The following is an 18,329-nucleotide window of genomic DNA, read 5'->3' as shown; positions in this document are numbered from 1 at the left end:
ATGCTAGAACCCATATCCCAAAGACTCAGAGTGGTCCATTTTGCTATAGGTCTCAAGAGGGCATGAATACAGACCATGATGTGGTTTCTGTCAATATCTCCATCACATATCTGAAGTCTTTCATGTTCTCCAGCTTATCCTAACAAACATGTTGACACACTGATACTTTTGGCTCTTTGTAAATTCTGTCCCCCTTAAATGAACCCTTCCGCCCTTATTTCTTAGTTCAACTAGTATGTGTTCTTTAAGGCGTCACTCTGATGTTGCCTACTTTTTTCAGCTAATACCCCCTCTATCTACTGGTGTACACACAACCCCCTAAGCTTATCTCTATTATCACAATCCATCCCTTGACATTATAATAGTTTGATTATTTTTGTTTGACTTCCCAAATTAATCATGGGTTCCTTTAAAATAGGGACAGTATCTTATTTCTTTATTGCTAGGACCTACTGGTATGTCTAGGTTGAACTCAATTAAAGTTTATTGAAGACACGTTCAATGAAACAACCTCAAAAACTCACAAGTTGGACCACCCTATGTCTCTTGCCAAAACCTCCTAAAATCCAACAAGACAATTTGGCACTTTTGTCTGAAATGTGAATTCAAAGAAAAAAGCAGTCAGCTCTTTTTGCAATATGAAAGAGGATGGAGTATTAAGAGGTTAGCAAAGTAATTTTCTCAGACAAATTACAAATAGTACAGTAAATTTAGTCTTTGGAAACAGTCTGCAAAACATCCCCCTTTGACAATTGACTAAGTAAAAAACAGTTTCTACTTAAAGTTAGAAGAAGGTCATTTTAACTTTAAAATTTCAATTAACCTATAGCACACACCTAATATCGGGAACATACTGAGCCTAAAAGACACTCACCTTATTTAGATGTTTTTTTTCTTCCCTTTTCCAAATGAGAAGAGATTAACCAGCATCTAATTTTTGTTAAAGAACATTAAAAAACCCCTTCAACCTCCCGAATTTATAAATGACTTTTCTTCCAGCTGTCCATTTGGCTAACTTAATGGCCCTTTCAATTCCCTCTACTGATTTGCTTTCATATTAAGCCCTGGATTTAATAGTTTCAAGCACTTCTTTCTTATTGTTGTCACTCAATCCAAACTAATTATACTTTCTTGCTGCACTAGGTACAGTTCTTCACAGCCCATAGGTAAGTTTGTGAGCTCATGGCATGACCATGCAAGGAAGAGAAGTCTTAGCCCCAGTCTTTATTTAATTCCTTCTCCTCAGTGACGGACCAAGTTCCTGCTTTCCTAAATGGTAAAAACAGATAAAAACTGTTTTCTTGTCCTTGTGATTAAAAAAACAAACAAACAAACAAATTGCTGATGTCCTTAAAAGGGGAAAAAGGTACATTGTGGACAAGTTTCACAACAATTCGTTTTAGCAGCAGCTGATTCCAAAGATAGGACATTTCAAAATGTTAAGATGCCTGTGATATTTTTCCCCTTTTTCTTACTTGGTTTGTAGATTTCTTCTTTTCAGATTTAGATTTTAGACTTTACCTTTAGTTGGCTCCCTTTCTTGTTCTTCTTCAACCTCTCCTCTAATAATGCCATTGTTGTTTATCCTCTACATGAATAAAATCAAGAGAGGTATTTTAAGATCTTAAATTTGTTGTTTAATCATTTTAACTTTTGTACCCATAACTTCAAGAAGCCGTAATCCCTTCTCTTTATTCCCTCACCTCTTCTTGACAGCAGTCTTTCAAGTTCTTTTTATCTACCTTGCACAGTTGTTTTTTTCCGTAGAAAATCAGAGAATTCTAGGGCTAAAAACATTCTCAATAACCTCTTAATCCTGTCCACTCGTTTTCTATTTGACAGCACTAGAATAGACTGTCCAAAACATCTATCCATGCCTACTTAGCACTCTAGCTACTTCTTGTCACAACCAACACTGGAACTGATGTGGGTTAACTCCAGAACCAATCTGTTTTCTCTGTTCTTAGCAATACAGAGTAATTGGTGGTGATTATAGGACTACAAGTAAACTGAATCATGCTGTTAAGATAGCAAAATACCTGCCTCATTTAAGTTTCTCTTAAGTTTTTGCTCAATCTGTATGTCTCAACATGACCTCATATGCAAAATTAACTTGGTATTCTAGAGGGCAGTATTATTATTTATTCTATGTAATTATGACTTTTGTCATTGACAATGGCCTATTCTTCAGAGATACTCAAAAGTTCTATATGACTGTAGTTCTCCTTCCTTAAGGTCTGTGGTGTGCTCATATAAAAATTGGGAAGAGGTTGGTGGGAGTTCTAGAGGATGATATTCACTATAGACACATCACCCCATTCGTTTTTATATCCACTTCACCAGACTTTTTCCAATCACTAAGATGTAATAAGCCTACATTAAAAATCACCAATGATGTAGAGACATTGTCAAGTTGAATGGTCATTTCTCACTACTTCTACCTGACTTCACAGCAGTACATGACGAAGTTGATGAAATCGCTCCAGTCTAAAAAGAGTTACATCACCTGGTTTCCAATAAATTATACTCATGTTATTTTTGTTTTCCCTTACTGGCCAGTTTGGCTTCTCTTTTTCTTCTCCTCGTGATGACAGAATATTCTAGCAAGTGTCCTTTGGTCCCCTATTTTCTATATTACTTAAATACCATCTACATTTCAATGACTCCATAAAATTGAATTTTGTTTCCAGATGTCTCCCATAAATTCCAGACTTATGTACCCAGTTGCTTACTTATTTGCCTACCTTCAGATATTGAGATACTTGGATAGATACTTGGATGTCTAATAAGTATCTCAAACTCAACATATTCAAAATTGGCATTGCTGTTTGTTCCCTTAAAACCTGCTCTAATGATAGTATTCTCCATCTCAGTTGATCATAATTCCATCTCTCTAGTTATGCAAGTAAAAAACCTTGCAATCATTCTTATATGTTTTTTCCTGCTCTAAACTTCTGCTGACTTTAGCTTCAAACTATATTTTAAATCCATACATATCTCTTTATCTTCAGCATTACCACCCTGGTTCACCCTACGATCATCTCTCATTTGTTTTTTGTTGTGGTTGTTGTTGTTTCTTTGTTTTGGGGGCAATAACCTCATACCAGTCTCCTAGATATTATCCTTCTTACCCTATGTTGTATATTCAGCCTAACTGCCAATATGATCCTTTAAGTACATAAGACAGATCAGGTTATTCCTGTGCTCAAACCCTACAATGGTCTCCTAATGGAATAGCAAAGTACATGCAATTGCCTGCATGGTCCATGAGATCTGACCCTCCTATTATATCCTGACTTCGTCTCCCTCTTCCTCACTCTGCTCCAGCTCATCAGTTTCTGTTCTGTTTCTCACCCATGCCTAGTATACTCCTTCATTAGGACCCTTGCACTATTTTCTATGCCCAATACACTCTTTCCCTGATAGATACTTGGATAATTCCTTTATTTATTCAAATCACTTATCAAAAGACATCTTGATGAGAGTATCTTGATCACTGCATTTAAAATTGCAGCACCCCTGACCACTGATGATTTCCCTTTTCCTGCTCTATTTTTTCTTACTTTATAGCACTTGTCAGGTGTAATGTTAGCAAAATGGCAGAGTAGGCAGCTCTAAGCTCCTGTCCTGCCACAGAAATATTGAAAAACAAGTAGAAAGTGTCAAAACCAATTTTGTCAGAATGCTGAAAAGTCAAAGGTTTACAGCAACCAAGTGAACATTAAATCAAGAAAAAGACAAATAGGATGGGAAAGCTTTGTGACATTTTTACTTGTCTTTATCCCACCTCCTACCAAGGCTTAGCAGTAGCCCTGAGAACAGAGGTCAATGTGTCCATTGTGGGATCCTCATATAGGGTTCCAGAGGGAATAAAGATGAATTTATTCACAAATTATTCTATTTGTCTGTTCTAATTTGTCTGGGGGATACCTGAAGGCTGGACAAAGTTTATTTGTTTCTTTTTCATCTAACTCAGAACTTCCCAGGTTGGAGAATAGGGAGGCATTGCTTGAAAACACTGTGAGGTGAATGAAAAACCCATAGCCACCTGGTGCAAAGAATTAGAGTTGACGCATGCAATGTACAGCATTAAGCCTAGGAGAAAAAGCTGGAAAGAGTTCTTTTGAAAAATGAGGGCATTGAAAATTACCTACATATAATAGAGAATTTAGAAACCCATGTGCATGTCCAGGGCAGGATGTGCACTCAGAAAAGACCTGAGAAGACCTTAAGCTTGACCTAGGTCAGTGCAAGCAGGAAGTGAAAGATAAGGCAGAGTTATGAGGGGCCTAACTAAGGGTTGATGGAGTGTCCCAGCACAAGGCCAATCAGCAAAAACTGGGAATGATTTGTTTTGTTTTGTTGTTGTTGTTGTTGTTGTTTTGTTTTCTTTCTAATAGTCCTGACATTTAGAGAAATCTCTGACGAGACACTGGTTGAGTATAAGGTAAAAAAACAGATTTCAGTAATCACACATGACAAAGAATAAAATCTTTGCAGAAATAATTTGGAAAAGTCACTAAACAAACATGAATGTAGCCTTCAACAATCAAGAACATTACACTAAAGGGAAGGTGGAAAATCCTATTTCTAGAGCTACACATCGTAAGATTCCAATGCCAAGGATTTCACAACAGAAAAATTTAAAAACACAAATAAATAGGAAGATACAACTTATTAAAAGGGAGGAAAAATGGACAGAAACTGTTCATTAAGAAGCCCAGACACTGGACTTACTAAACAAAGAATTTCAATCAATTATCTTAAATATCTCAAAGAGCAACAGGAAACCATGGACAAAGAACTAAGGGAAAACAGGAAAAAAAGATATGACCAAAATAAAAAATATCAATAAAGAATAGAAATTATAGCTTTTACCACCTCCTATTATTGTACATAATTTACTTATTTATTGTACCTATTGATTATCATCTGTCTACTTCTGCTAGAGTGTAAATTTATAACTTAGCAAAGATCTCTGTTTTATGGTCACCAGCAATTGACTATAGTCAGGTCTGACAGTTAACATTTGAAAGCTGGATGAATGTTATCTTCCCTATCCGACAGCCCATTACTTATAACTTTGCAATATATAGAGATGCTAATGATGATGTGATGACAGTGAAATCAATTTTTAGGGGGAGGGAGAAAGACGAGGGATACAATATTACAATGTGGATATGATAACTTAGGGAGAAAGTTGCTGCTGACATAGTTGAACTCTTGAGCACACATTATCCACACAATCAGTTCTCAATTGGGCAAGGGTCACATGAAACTCATGGTTTTAAGCTGCGAGGTATTAAATGATTTTATGGGAAAAATCTACTCAGTGTCAGATGTGCTTATTCAATGAAATCCTCCAATAATATTATTGGTGTCAAATTTCCTAGACCTGAGAAATGTTTTATCAAGACACTGGCATTCTGCTTTTCTTCTTTAGAATTAAAATTTAGGATATCAATATTTATACATTTCTAATTTCAATACAAAGGGTATTTGTTTAAAATATTAAATCTCTCTGCCTCTCTCTCTCCATTTTACAACTTTGTTGCCACTCATGAACTACAAGCTATACTGACTTCATGATTTTAAGAGCATTCATTAGTTTATATTTTCCCTTAGGGACAACTCTTGCATGGATATTTTCACATAGTTCATAATTTCTATAAAAAAGGCATGTGAAATAGCTTCACTTTATAATAGAAATTTACCAAAATAATATTTCCTGTGGTGATAAATATAGGGATATATATTAATAATAAAGGTAACAATCTATCTTGAAGCTATCTGAACTTTCACTCTATAGTAATAAGACTTATAGTTCATATTTTTAAAAAATCATTATTTTGTAAAGCCCATTTATTCAACAGCTATTTTGTGAGAGTTCATTAATTTACAGGTATTATTCAAGTGCTGGGTATACAGAGGTGAATAAGACGGGTATTTTATTAAGAATACCTTAGGTTACATATAACAAAATAGCTTAAAAGTGCCTTAAAGATAACAGTGATTTTTCTAACATAAGAACAAATACTAATGTAGAGAATTCCAGGATTGGTTCAATAGCTTAAGTAAGCCATCATGGGCTTAGGCTTTTTGCTTTTTCCGTCTGTCTTTTCTGCCTTCCTCCGGTATTAATATTTCCTTTCTGTGAAGATGGCTACAGAAGCTCCAAGTGTCCTGTCCTCACGTGATAACATTAAAAATAGGAGGACAGGCGGGGTGCGGTGGCTCACACCTGTAATCCCAGCACTTTGGGGGGCTCACACCTGTAATCCCAGCACTTTGGGGGGCTGAGGAGGGTGGATTGCCTGAGGTCAGGAGTTCGAGACCAGCCTGACCAACATGGTGAAACCCCATTTCTACTAAAAATACAAAAACTAGCTGGGCGTGGTGGCAGGCGCCTACAATCCCAGTTACTTGGGGAGGCTGAGGGAGAAGAATTGTTTGAACCCGGGAGATGGAGGTTGCAGTGAGCCGAGATCACATCACTGCATTCCAGCCTGGGTGACAGAGACTCAGAAAATAAAATAATAATAATAATAATAAATAAAAAATAAAGCAAAACAAAAACAAAAACAAAAAAACAGGAGGAGAAGGCAGGAGTTTCCCATGTGAGAAGGGTCACTGCATGCCCTGGTTTGGCTGGGACAATCACAGTTTATGGCCCTTTTACTTCTAAGGTGTTCTGGTTTGTATAAAATGTTATATAGTTGTCCTATTAACATGACTTTTTTTTTTTCTAAGGGAGGGAAATATCTCTATGAAGTTCCCTCAGATAATGTCATCATGCATCCCAATAGTCAGGATTAAGTCACCTGTTCATCCTCTAACTGCAGGGAAGGCTGGGTAAGTCAGCATTTGACATTTTAAACCAACATATTGGGAGAAGTTTTCTGCTTATCAAAAAGGCCAAGAGAATGTCAAGAACATCAGTCACAAATGACAAATCCACAGCCTCCTTGAGGTAACTGGAATTTCACCAAGCCACACTCTGCAGGAATAATCTAATAATATCACTATACCCTACCAAGCCCCAGGGACACTTTCCCACATGGCTCTTGCAGTATGTCCCCAAAGGGTGTCCACATACTTCTCTCGAATGAGTCCACTGGTTATCTCCCTTCCTTTTGAGGAACTGCTTTCTTCCCCTGGGATCTTCTGGCCACAGTAGCACTGCCAAGACATTGCCAAGTAGCATGTTTTCTACTGAACCTGGAAGCCCCTCCTTTGCACTGCTGCCAAGACACCACATATGGTGTCAAAGCTGTTCAGACATCTGTGGCAAGGTAGGGGACAGGGCATCTCTCATCATTGATTGCCCTCTGTTAGAAAGTTCCAAAGCACTGCTACTAGTGTCCTAAATGCTACCAAAGATTTCCATTAAACAGAGCTGGAGGGAGATAGGACTTGAGATTTATCAATATTCAGCTCTCCTTTATTTTCATAAACAAACTCCTTGAAAAGAAAATTTGCTATGACTTTGTTATTGGTTAATGATAGAGGAGGAGAAATCATGGACATTTCTTATAGGCAAAGGCATTTGTGAGTAGTGTATGTGAATCTACTATTCTCTTTCCAAAGCTGTACAGTGGTGAAAGAAGAATGTGTTGAAGCTGGGTGCAGTGGCACATGCCTGTAATCCTAACAATTTGGGAAGCTGAGGTGGGTGGATGACTTGAGGTCAGGAGTTCAAGCATAGCCTGGCCAACATGGTAAAATCCTGTCTCTTCTAAAAATACAAAAATTAGCCAAGTGTCGTGACATGCCTGCAGTTCCAGCTACTCATGGAGGCTGAGGCAGGAGAATCACTTAAACTCGAGAGGCGGAAGTTGCAATGAGCCAAGACTGCACCACTGCATTCCAGCTTGGGTGACAGAGCGAGACTCCATCTCAAAAAAAAAAAAAAAAAATATTGAAACACAAGTGCCATAAGATTGAGATGGCCTAGATTTTGGAACAAATACAGGGAGGATAAATGCCCTGGGAAGTCTCCTAGAACCACAGAAGACTTTACCTGGGTGAGAAATATTCACGCATTCTGTTAGTCCATTGAGAGCCTATCTGTTGCCACCATGTAGCTTAGCCTGTCAGACTGAGATCCTTTCTTATGTATGGTCTGTCTGCCTGTTCCCTGTGGGATTTCACTTGTGAGTCCAATGGATGCTGGCCTTGGAAGAGGGAAGTTTGTCTTTTCCTTTTGACAATGAAAACTTACTTATTGGGTCTGGCTCATTTTATCATTCTTCCTGTAGAAGAAGTTCTCTCTCAAAGCTCTTCTCAATTCTCAATTAGATTTCTGGAGAATGACCACATAGTTCATCAACATTTCCCAGGTATATTTGAATCTATCTTTTTTAAAAAGCTTTTTCTCTTTACTATTTTATTCTTGACCCCTAGGACTTGTTCATAAAGGATAAATATATCATTTAGATCCTACTTAATAACCTTGATGTATACAAAGAGTTACTAATTATATGTGACAGATGCTTCCAAGTGGAATCGACACAGCATGCCTGAAGGGATGAGATGTGGAACAAGGCTGACATGATGAGGGAAGGAAAGCAGGGAAGGGTAGATGAGATGTATAATGAGGCTCGGAGAATGCAGAGATCTCATGAGAGAGGGATAAGGGAAGGGAGAAAAAAGAGAGTGGCAATGATGCAGAATCAATGGCACTTGGATAGGATATAACTCAGAAACCATAAAAAGTTGAACAAAAGGCCCTGAAGAAGTCTTCAGCCATGTTTTCAAGTAGTTTTGGTTCAACCATATTTTTTCAAGTAGTTGCACGAGACAGAAATTCACTCTGCCACAAATAGCAGGAGTGTAGGTTTGTCATGTAGTATCTCACCACTCTCTTATCAAACAAGGTGATAGGGCCAAAAGGCATATGCATTGTTTAGAAGCAACACTGTGGTTCAAGGCAATATTTTCTTTTTTTTTTCTCATTCACCCAGAAAAACCCTGTGACACAGGTGGACCATTGCAGGTAATCAAGGGAAGCTAAAGTAGGGCATATCTAAATTGGAGCCAGAAATATTTTAGTTCAGATCTTCACAGCTTTGATCTTTCCAGTTTTAGGAAAAATAAAAAATTCATTCAATCATAAAGTAAAAATCATTACTATTTTAAAAAAAGCTAGCTCTTTAATGCTGGGTCCAGGGTATTTTTTGTCTACTCCTATATACATTGCAGATTTAACTCATGAACCAAGCTGTTCTACAGTCCCATTTGAAAATCATCACCAATTGTAAGAGTCATTATAGTTAGCTTTGAAAATCTACCCTTCATTATACTAGCTTCCTAGTGTTAATGAGTATGGAAGAAATGAAAAGATGCTGGTCCATGACCCTTGTTGGCCATAATTAGAGGATGCCTAGGACAGCCTACTCTCAGAGAAGCAGAGCACTTTGGAGGATGAAGAGTTGAAGGCGATGTGGGCCATTAGTACTCTGCAGATTCCTTGGAGGCTGGAGAGGATTATTAAGAGTCTAGTTAATGGGGCAACACATGAGTGAGGAAATGCCAGGGATTCCTTGGCTCATCAGACAATGCAGACAAACTAAAAATTACAGAAGTGTTTTGGCTCAGGAGCTGGAGGAGTGCTGCCAAGTTCTAGAGACATTCCCCAGATTTCCCATAAACACTGGGCAGCCAGCGGGACCGCAGCCACCCCTCCAGGAAACTGGATCTTTTCATCATTAAATCGAAAGGGGGAAAATTACACCTTTGTTTAAGAAACATTGAAGTTCCCTTTTTCCATAAATGGAGAATAAGTACAGATAGAAGAGAAAGGCCACTTTCAAAGACGCAATAAATCTGCCAACATTTTGGTCTCACACAATTTCTGGTTATTTTGATGCATACTCAGAAAAATGCCAGCCAAAAATCCAGATGTTTGCTGAACATAGTCATGACATGGATCTAAAGGGGGAAAAAAAAGGTAGATTGCTGATCAGCTTTTCCCTTACATCTGAGGGTATAGCATTATACAATACAGTCAAAGATATAGGAATGTAGCAGTATCATGAATATTTGAAAAATAAGCCCAGCATAATTCCATGTAAACATCTGCAAAACAGGAAAAAGATAAAAAGAAACAGACAAGAAAACAAGCAAATGACTGTAGGGAAGGATAGGAAAACTTACTTGCCCACACAGGCTATACTCCATTTATAGTTTTATTTTAGATATTTCACAGTTTTGTCCAGAAGCTTTAGCACAACTGAATGCATTTCTTCTTCTTTTTATTTTTTTATTTTTACTTTCATAGAAGTGACACTGTAAATGCATAGCCACTATCTTAATGTTCTGTCTGCTATGAAAGTGAACAAAACTTGGTTGCTCTTTGTAAGAAATGCACCTAGGCAATATGGCCAGATGGAAGCCACACCATTTTTGTACATGGCCACAAAAAAATCTTCACTCTTCTCTGGGTGAGATTAGAAAATTTCATATGAACTGTTGCGATTCCATCACATTCTAATATTGTTTTTCTTAACATTGCTCTCTAATTTCATTGTTTGGAATCTTAATTTTTATTTTGCTAGTTCATGATGCTGTTCCTTGATTTTGTAAAGTTGTTTATTTCTATATCTACATGAAAATAGTATTTTCTCTCAATAATTTATAAAACCTTTGAGATAACCCAGTAAGTTCTCCAAAATGTCAGGCATCAGGGGTTAATGGTCATGGAATATGTGCATTGTGTCTACATGGCATCTACAGCCTAGGAAGAGAGGACTTCAGTTGAAGCCCTGAAAGTTCTTCCTTTGCCTTGAATATCACCCAACGCTTGCCCTTCACCCCTCCTTACAGTCACCCGAGTGAGCTTGTAATCCTTCCAACGCCCCCACAATCACATCTGACACACTCAGATGCTCTTCAGATTTTCAGCATAAAGCACAAACTCCTTAGTATAGTTTTCAAGACCCTTTGCAATGCAACTTCTGGCCCACTTTCAAATAGATTTTGTGCCAGGTCCTTATAAGATCTGGGATTCCTCCATCCCTCCAGATACATAATCACTTAAGAATGTGTTTGAGCACCTACAACTTTCAGCAAAGAGCCACGTGCTGGGGTAAGATGGTGCATAATAGAGACATTTCTAGACAGAGACAAGTCAACAGTAGGAGTTCCAACAGTAGGAGATTTGTGGGATGCCATAGAAGGAATGGAAGGGGCTTCTAACCCAGGCTTGGTTGGGGTGAGATGGTCACAGATCACTCCCATGAAAAATTAACATCTAAGATGAGATCCCCAAAATAAATAGAAGTCAATCAGCCCAACAGTGTAGCAACGATTAGTACTCTAAAAGAGGAAAAGGTCTCCCCAGTGTCTTGTAAATAGGAACATTCTTAAAGAACTGGAAGGATTTCAAGAAGGCAGGAGTGCAGGATAGTGCTGCAGAATGAATTATTTGTATATTCCCCAATGTGTTCTGTTCCTTCATTTCTCTGCATCTCCCACGGAACTTTTGTCCCAGTTATCACTTCTTGCATCCAAGGATATCTTCCCCAACTACATCACCACCCTAGGAAAGCCTCCATGGTAACTCTCTCTTTGTGCCCTCCATACTGTACTCACAATGGTTCCCATGTAGTCTCTGCTTGTTCTGACACCTGCACTCAGGTCTGTGTGCTTTGAGGGTGAGAATTTTGAGTCCTCATCTTTTGTTTTCCTGACTCCTAGCACTGAGCAAGGCACAGAGAAAATACACAGCTTTTCCACAGCAAGGAGTGGAGAAGGTTAAAATATTGTCCTTTATTCTTGCAACTCATCTGCAAATGCATTGCTCTGGGTTGTAAGATAGGCAACCTTTTCTGGATATGTATTGGGGAATGAAATTAATTCAAAGCCTCCCAGTGAAAACATGGGTGACTCATGGGATCTTTATCTTCTCCAGATAACAGAAAGGAAACAGTGACAACCACAACCTGATTTGTCTAAAAAGCCTACACAGAACATGCAGCCTTCTGAGAAGAATAATTAATTAGATTTCAGTGGAGAGAGAATAGAAAATGCAAATATTTGATCCCTTTTTGAGTGAGAGGATAGAGTTCTTTTTAATGTGCAAAGCATGTTTTGGAGAATCTTTGGAGACATGGCGCATCAGAAAAGCAACACAAAGCAGGCTATCAGCAGAGGAGTCCCTTTTTCTTTACACAGTGTCTACTTTTAGAAATAACTTTTCTTTCCAAATTAAAGAATAACAATCAGCAAATTTTGTTAGATTACAGGGTGGCAACAGACACCCTTTCCTACTTCTGTCTCTCTAAGTATCTTTGCAGTAGCAAGGAAGGCATAGAAAGAGGCATAAATTTAGAAAGGCAAGAAGACAGAATGAAAACAAAAGCGACCTAGGAAGGTGAGGGGAGGCTGGTGCCTGAGAGAGGTGGTGTACTGCATTACAGCCTCCCTGAGCTGGAAGGGACCCTGACAGTTAAGGGGGGAAAAGGATTCTGTTGTTCTTCTGCTAAGGAAATAATGGATGCATTGCAAAGAGAAAGTGTTCTCTTGGAAAACGTAGCTCACTTATACACACTTGGATGTGTTATTATTTTACTTATTAACGATAACGCTCTCCTCTCAGAAAGCTCCCGTGGCATGAATGAAAAAGAAAGAATGTTTGCTAATCATGATATTATGAAAATAATATGATCTCCTCAAAAGAGGAATTTCAACTAAAAGAACAAACCAGGTGTGTGGCCTCATTTGTATTTCATGGCTATAAGTTTGAAACAACCCCACATGAGTTTGGTAAAAAACCCAAACCCTCAAAAAATCACATGCTTGGACCTTCAGCATGGCACCAGAACCTCTCTCAGCAAACCTACTGCTGATTAAACCCATACCTTCCACCGTGGCTCGCTTGGGCTGAATGGTGATGGCTCCTTCTGCGATATCTTCATGCTGGTGCAGTGGGTTTATTTTGGATCCCCAGCTGTCTGATCCCACCCAAAGAAAATGGCCAACTTGGTCAGCTCTTTTGGCTGCTGCAAGGATCTGCCTGTGGAAAGAAATATGGAAGGTTATGTTAATGATAAAGAACATCAGCTGAATCCATGTATATTAACAGTCAGCAAAAAGAAAGGTACTATTATTTCTCAAAAAGTAAATAATTGCAAAAGACATGATAAAGAATTTATATCCCTAATATATAAAGATATTTTGTAAATCAATAATAAAAAAAGATAAAGCATCTTGAGAAACATGATCAAGTAATAGTAAACGTTAAAAGATAAAAAGAGAACTACAAATGTCCAGTAAGGTAAAGACACATATTTACATATGTTAGAAATGATGGAAATGCAAGTTAGACCAAGGTACCAAATTCATTTCTCATATTGGCCAAAATGTTTGCTTTAAGAGTTTTGGCTTGGGACTGGAGAAATGAGCACTCTCATTTACTGCTGATGGTATATATTATCTCTGAAAATCAATATGATTATGAATTAAACACGTTATTTATTTAAATAAACAGAACTCCATGTTAAACATGAAAAATTTATAACTTGTGTATGATTGAAAATATTATATATACATATCAGGACAATGAGGGCAAATAAAAGAAAAAAGGGAAATAGTTATTAATGAAAAAGTTATTGCAATAGTATTTTTGGAAGAGGGGATTGAGGATTAATGAGATGTAATTCCATTTGTAGAACAGAAAAAGCTACAAATGAAGCCCCTTTGGTGGGTAAGACCGCAGGGTAAGGGGTTTGTCTGTCTCTCGAGACTTGGGAGTATCAGGTACTACAGAGCTACAGGGCAAAATGCAGGAACATTGGGTGAAAGATTGTAAATAAGGTGACAAAGGCCAGTTCTATTTCTTTTTCTTCCAGGCAGGAAATGACAGTTTTCTTAAAAAAAAAAAAAAAAAAAAAAAAGGCAGCATAGGGAATAGGTTCTGATATTGTAAACACCAAAATGGTAAAAAGTGGATAAGAGATGGTGTGTTAAACCTGGAGATGGGGCTGGGAGGGAAATGACTAAGTCAGTATAATAGAAATTGAAATGTTAAGACACTCTAGGAATCTTAAACTTCTGCTCACAAAATGCTGGGAACTAGGGGTATGTTACCCCAAATAGAAAACAATTTTTCTGTAAAAATCTGATGCGTATCAGAAAGTAGACTCTCGATATTGTTATAAAGAAGTCCTCTAATGGAATGGTCAGTCTGACTCCCTGGCAACCCCATCAGTTGTCATGCACTGCCCATGGGCACAGAACTTTTTACTGCCTTACTCATATGTGAATTGCCAGAAGACACTCATTATTGAGGAAAATCTCCATGGTCAAATAGAAAAATTAACAAGGAAAAGGAAATGTGTCGGGTGGAGCAGAGATAACATACGGAAAAAAACCAAAGTAATAAACACATTTAAATGAGAATGATCATATCTGTAATCAAGAACAAGATAATAAGGAAAAAAAAACAAGAAACAGCTCTTATTAAAAATATGAAATGAAAATTACATTAGCATAAAGTGCAGAAAATTCTCTAGAAAGCAAAACAACAAAAAGTTGGAAAATAAATAAGAAGAAATAAAATTATTTTTCCTCTTATCAATAATCAACCCAGGAAGACCTATATCCAGCTAACATTTAGAGAACAAAAAATGTACAGAGAAAATAGAGAAAATCTTTAAATATAATTTTTAATAAATAAAAATCCAAAAAATTGAAAATACAAGTTTTCAAATTTAAAAACCCAGCTGCATAATGGGAGGAAAATCAAGCATGTCATGAAATATAAGATCCCTGGAAATAATGAGAATGTTTTAAAAGCTCTTCAAGAGAAAATGAGAAGACATGAAAAAAAATAAGAAATGATATTATTAACCTCTCAAGAGGCCGGAAAAAAAAAAAAAAAAAAAAAAAAAAAGATGGATGATGGCACAATGGCTTCAAAATTCTGACAAAAAGACTTTAAAATGTTAATATTTAACACACAAAGAATCCCAACACAAATAGAATTTGCATATTTGTTCAGTAGCTCTTTTAGATTTTTCCATCCACAATTAGAACCCTAAATTCCCTATAAGTTAAGAGTTCTGCAACTCATTAGTCACCACAGCTATTTGTGGTAAATCACTTCTTTACTAGGTATGATGCATTTATTAATAAAAATAAATATGACGCCACACGCTACCACCCTAACTACTAATTAAGGGTAGAGGCAGAATGAGAACATTTTTATACATAAAAAACATGAACAAGTTTTCCCTTACTCTTTTTTTAAAAAAAAAAAAAAAAAGCTACAGGATATGCTTCAGCAAAATGAGGAAATAAATCAAGAATAAAATTCAGTTAGGGTCCAGAAAAAAAGGAAGTGGTAAAACAAAGAGATTGAGAAGAAGAAACTCTTCAAATGATAATAACTGATCAAGATTGAAACAGAATGATGGAGATTTCAGGAAGGAAGTATTCAGGAAAAACAAGGCAACTCAGATAATCTTATATATGAATATACGGAGAAAAGTGAAAGGCCTAAAACAACAATAGAAAAAATATTAAAGATAACCATCAAAGTATGAAGATTGTCATATTAACTTCAAAAAACAACAAAATGTTTTCCAGAAAAACAACTACCATAGAAAACATACTTGATGCTGTAGTGCATCATATTTATATCATCACAGTAATGTAAATACTGATTTTTGTTAAATTAAAACCTGATAGAATATTGACTATAGAAATAAGTTATATTTAACATAAGAATTAGATATTTAAAATTAATAATTCAAAAATTGCAACATGTACACATTATGCAGATAAAACCAGAAGAAACAGTTCAAAGAGTTAAAGTAACTGCCAAAAGAGAACAGAACCAGAAAGTATAGTGAGACGGAACAGGAGACTAATATTTTGCATCAAAAGTACTTTAGTCATAGTTTGGTTTTTTAATGTATTATTTTCATAAAAATAGATCAAATATTTATGCTTTTGGCCTAGAGATACCACTTTGATAACGTATCCAAAATGATCAAATATGCTGTCAAAATGTTTGTTCATTACTGGGTTAACCTACATACAGAGCAATGGGAAACTGGTTTAAAAAAAAAAAAAGGATGAATTCTAGAGCAATTACAAATGTACTTAGTTTGATTTCCACAAGGTATCAAACTAGATACTACACATTAAAAAAGAAAATTAAAATGAAACACATGATAAAATATCTAATTCTCACAAAATAAAAGCTGGCCAAAAATTGCTTGTATGTGTGTATATATGCATAGTTAAAAGCATAGAATCATATCAAGGCACAAAAAATATAGAATGACATACAATTTTTATTAACAAGTTTGGGGAGGTGCTGATGAAGTTTGAAGAGGATAAGAAAGGTAGGGATAAGCCAAGTAAAACAGGAAAAGAAAGTCAAAACTGATACAAACACAAAAGTATGTTCAGTTTAATATATTAACATAAAATGTGGAGGTTATAAGAATATAATTAAAGCATTTAAAAGTACTTGTGATATGAAATGATTAATCTATAATATGAATTGCAAAAAATGACAAAATTCTATGTGATCTTTATTCTGTTGGAGAAAATTTGTGTATGTATAAAAAAACTTATTGCAAAAATTAAACTAGAAATTTATTTGTAATTATCTCTGAGTGTTGGAATTGCAGATTTTATAGAAGATTATTTAAAATTATTGTTTGTGATTATTCTCCTTAACCTTTAATTTTTCTAGCAGATTGGGGGCAAAGTAAAATGTAACAGTTCCTTTTATAAAATAAATAAATAAATAAATAAAATCTTTATTTCCCAGTGGATTTACAGTGAGCATGTGTTCCTTTTATAATCAGAATAAATTATTTCAGAAAAAGAATCCACTCTTGTCTAAAATCCAAATTATCAATAACCATGACTGATTTAGCACTTAGCTTTAAAATCTAGATATTAATATCTTCTCACTGCTATCCCTCTGACAAAGTATTTGAAGTTAATGTTCCAAGAAACCTCAAATTTTCCCATCTACAATGTAAATCTTCTGAAGAAAGAAATAATGTAACATTACGGGTTATCAGTACAATTCAGACACTGTGTTTAAGATGACGTTTTAGAAGAAATTTTTATATGCTGTTGGCTTTTAGTACTGTGCTCAAGAATAATTATTGTCATCCCTATTATGAATGACAATATATAATAATGTTTAACACACAAGTCTAATGCAAAAAGAATGGGCATAATTATTGAATATCTTATATACAGTTTACATCCAAATATGAAAAACTCACACTACTTGCAAGTCAAGAGTATTATAACCAATTAGTTACCAGAACTATTTGCCGTACATCTTTTATGTGCCTTGTGCAATCTATTTAAAAATAAACATGAGGCCGTATCTTACCAATGTATTACATATTTAGCAAAAGTGTCAAATAGGTGTTAAAAGGACTTATAAGATTAATAAGAAGGGTATTAGCAGATTTTTTTTTTAAGTACCGGAACAGAAAGACTAATATTATGAAAACAAAATCTCATAGATACCTAAAATACAAAGTGAGCGAAAAATGCCATAAGATAATTTTGTAAGGAGAGAAATAATACATTTAAGGGATGATCAGAATCGGGATCAGTTCTCCCAAACTGGAGAATGGAATGCTTGAAATAGACCTTGAAGAAGAGACATAAGTTAGACAGATAAAGAGAGAAAAAACATCATGAGCAAAGACCATGATGGAGAAGTAATCAGAACAAATCGGAGGGTCAGAGTTATGCATTTTGGATGGAGAACTGGATGAATGTTGATGAGTCCTAAACTGTGAAAATAAGCTCACATATTAAATCACCACGAAGTTCAGGAAAAAAAGAAGCTTACTGTTAAATTATTAAATATGAAGCATTAGGTTAGGAATTTCACTCACTTGTTCAACGCCATTTATTGAGCTTCTACTATGTCCTGAGCCTCTGAGTTATTGAGAATACAAAAGCAAGTTGAAAGAGGCATCATTTCTGCCCAAATGTTTACAAACTAGTGAAGAATACAGACATTAATTAATCCAACAATAAAAATGACACCATTCACATAACAATGAAACTGAGTTAGTACGAAGAATTTTCCAAAGTGATACTGATCAGATAAATCTTCCCTGAGAGGACAGCACTAGAGATAACATTGAGTTGATGAAGCAGGGAAGGAAACATGGGCCAGAGAGGGTGAAAGAATGCATGCAGAATTGGGAGGGAGATCATACCACAGCAATGTGCCTTCAGTAGCAAAATGTGAGGGAATTTGGAGTAGAATAAGACTAGAAAGGTGAAATAGCCAGATCACCCGAAAAAGAACTCTAAAAGGATGTTGATTTTAT

The 18,329-nt window shown here is 36.1% G+C and overlaps 1 protein-coding gene across 7 annotated transcripts in view; it reads right to left on the bottom strand.

The window, feature by feature from the left end:
- The window catches only part of GRM7 (glutamate metabotropic receptor 7), a 902,635-nt gene that overhangs the window by 443,813 nt on the left and 440,493 nt on the right, over window positions 1–18,329 (bottom strand). For all 7 annotated transcript variants that reach the window (XR_012431374.1, XM_045384769.3, XM_045384772.3 and 4 more), the window contains exon 4: window positions 12,861–13,015. Coding sequence is in view for 6 of the 7 variants with exons in the window: in XM_045384769.3 (XP_045240704.1) it covers window positions 12,861–13,015 (155 nt within the window). In the remaining variant the exon portion in view is untranslated. The remainder of the gene's footprint in view (window positions 1–12,860; window positions 13,016–18,329) is intronic.

The sequence above is a fragment of the Macaca fascicularis genome, chromosome 2, assembly GCF_037993035.2.
Source record: "Macaca fascicularis isolate 582-1 chromosome 2, T2T-MFA8v1.1".
Classification (NCBI taxonomy): Eukaryota; Metazoa; Chordata; class Mammalia; order Primates; family Cercopithecidae; genus Macaca; species Macaca fascicularis.
Note: the sequence above shows the minus strand (reverse complement) of the source record. Positions and strands in the feature narration are given on the sequence as shown.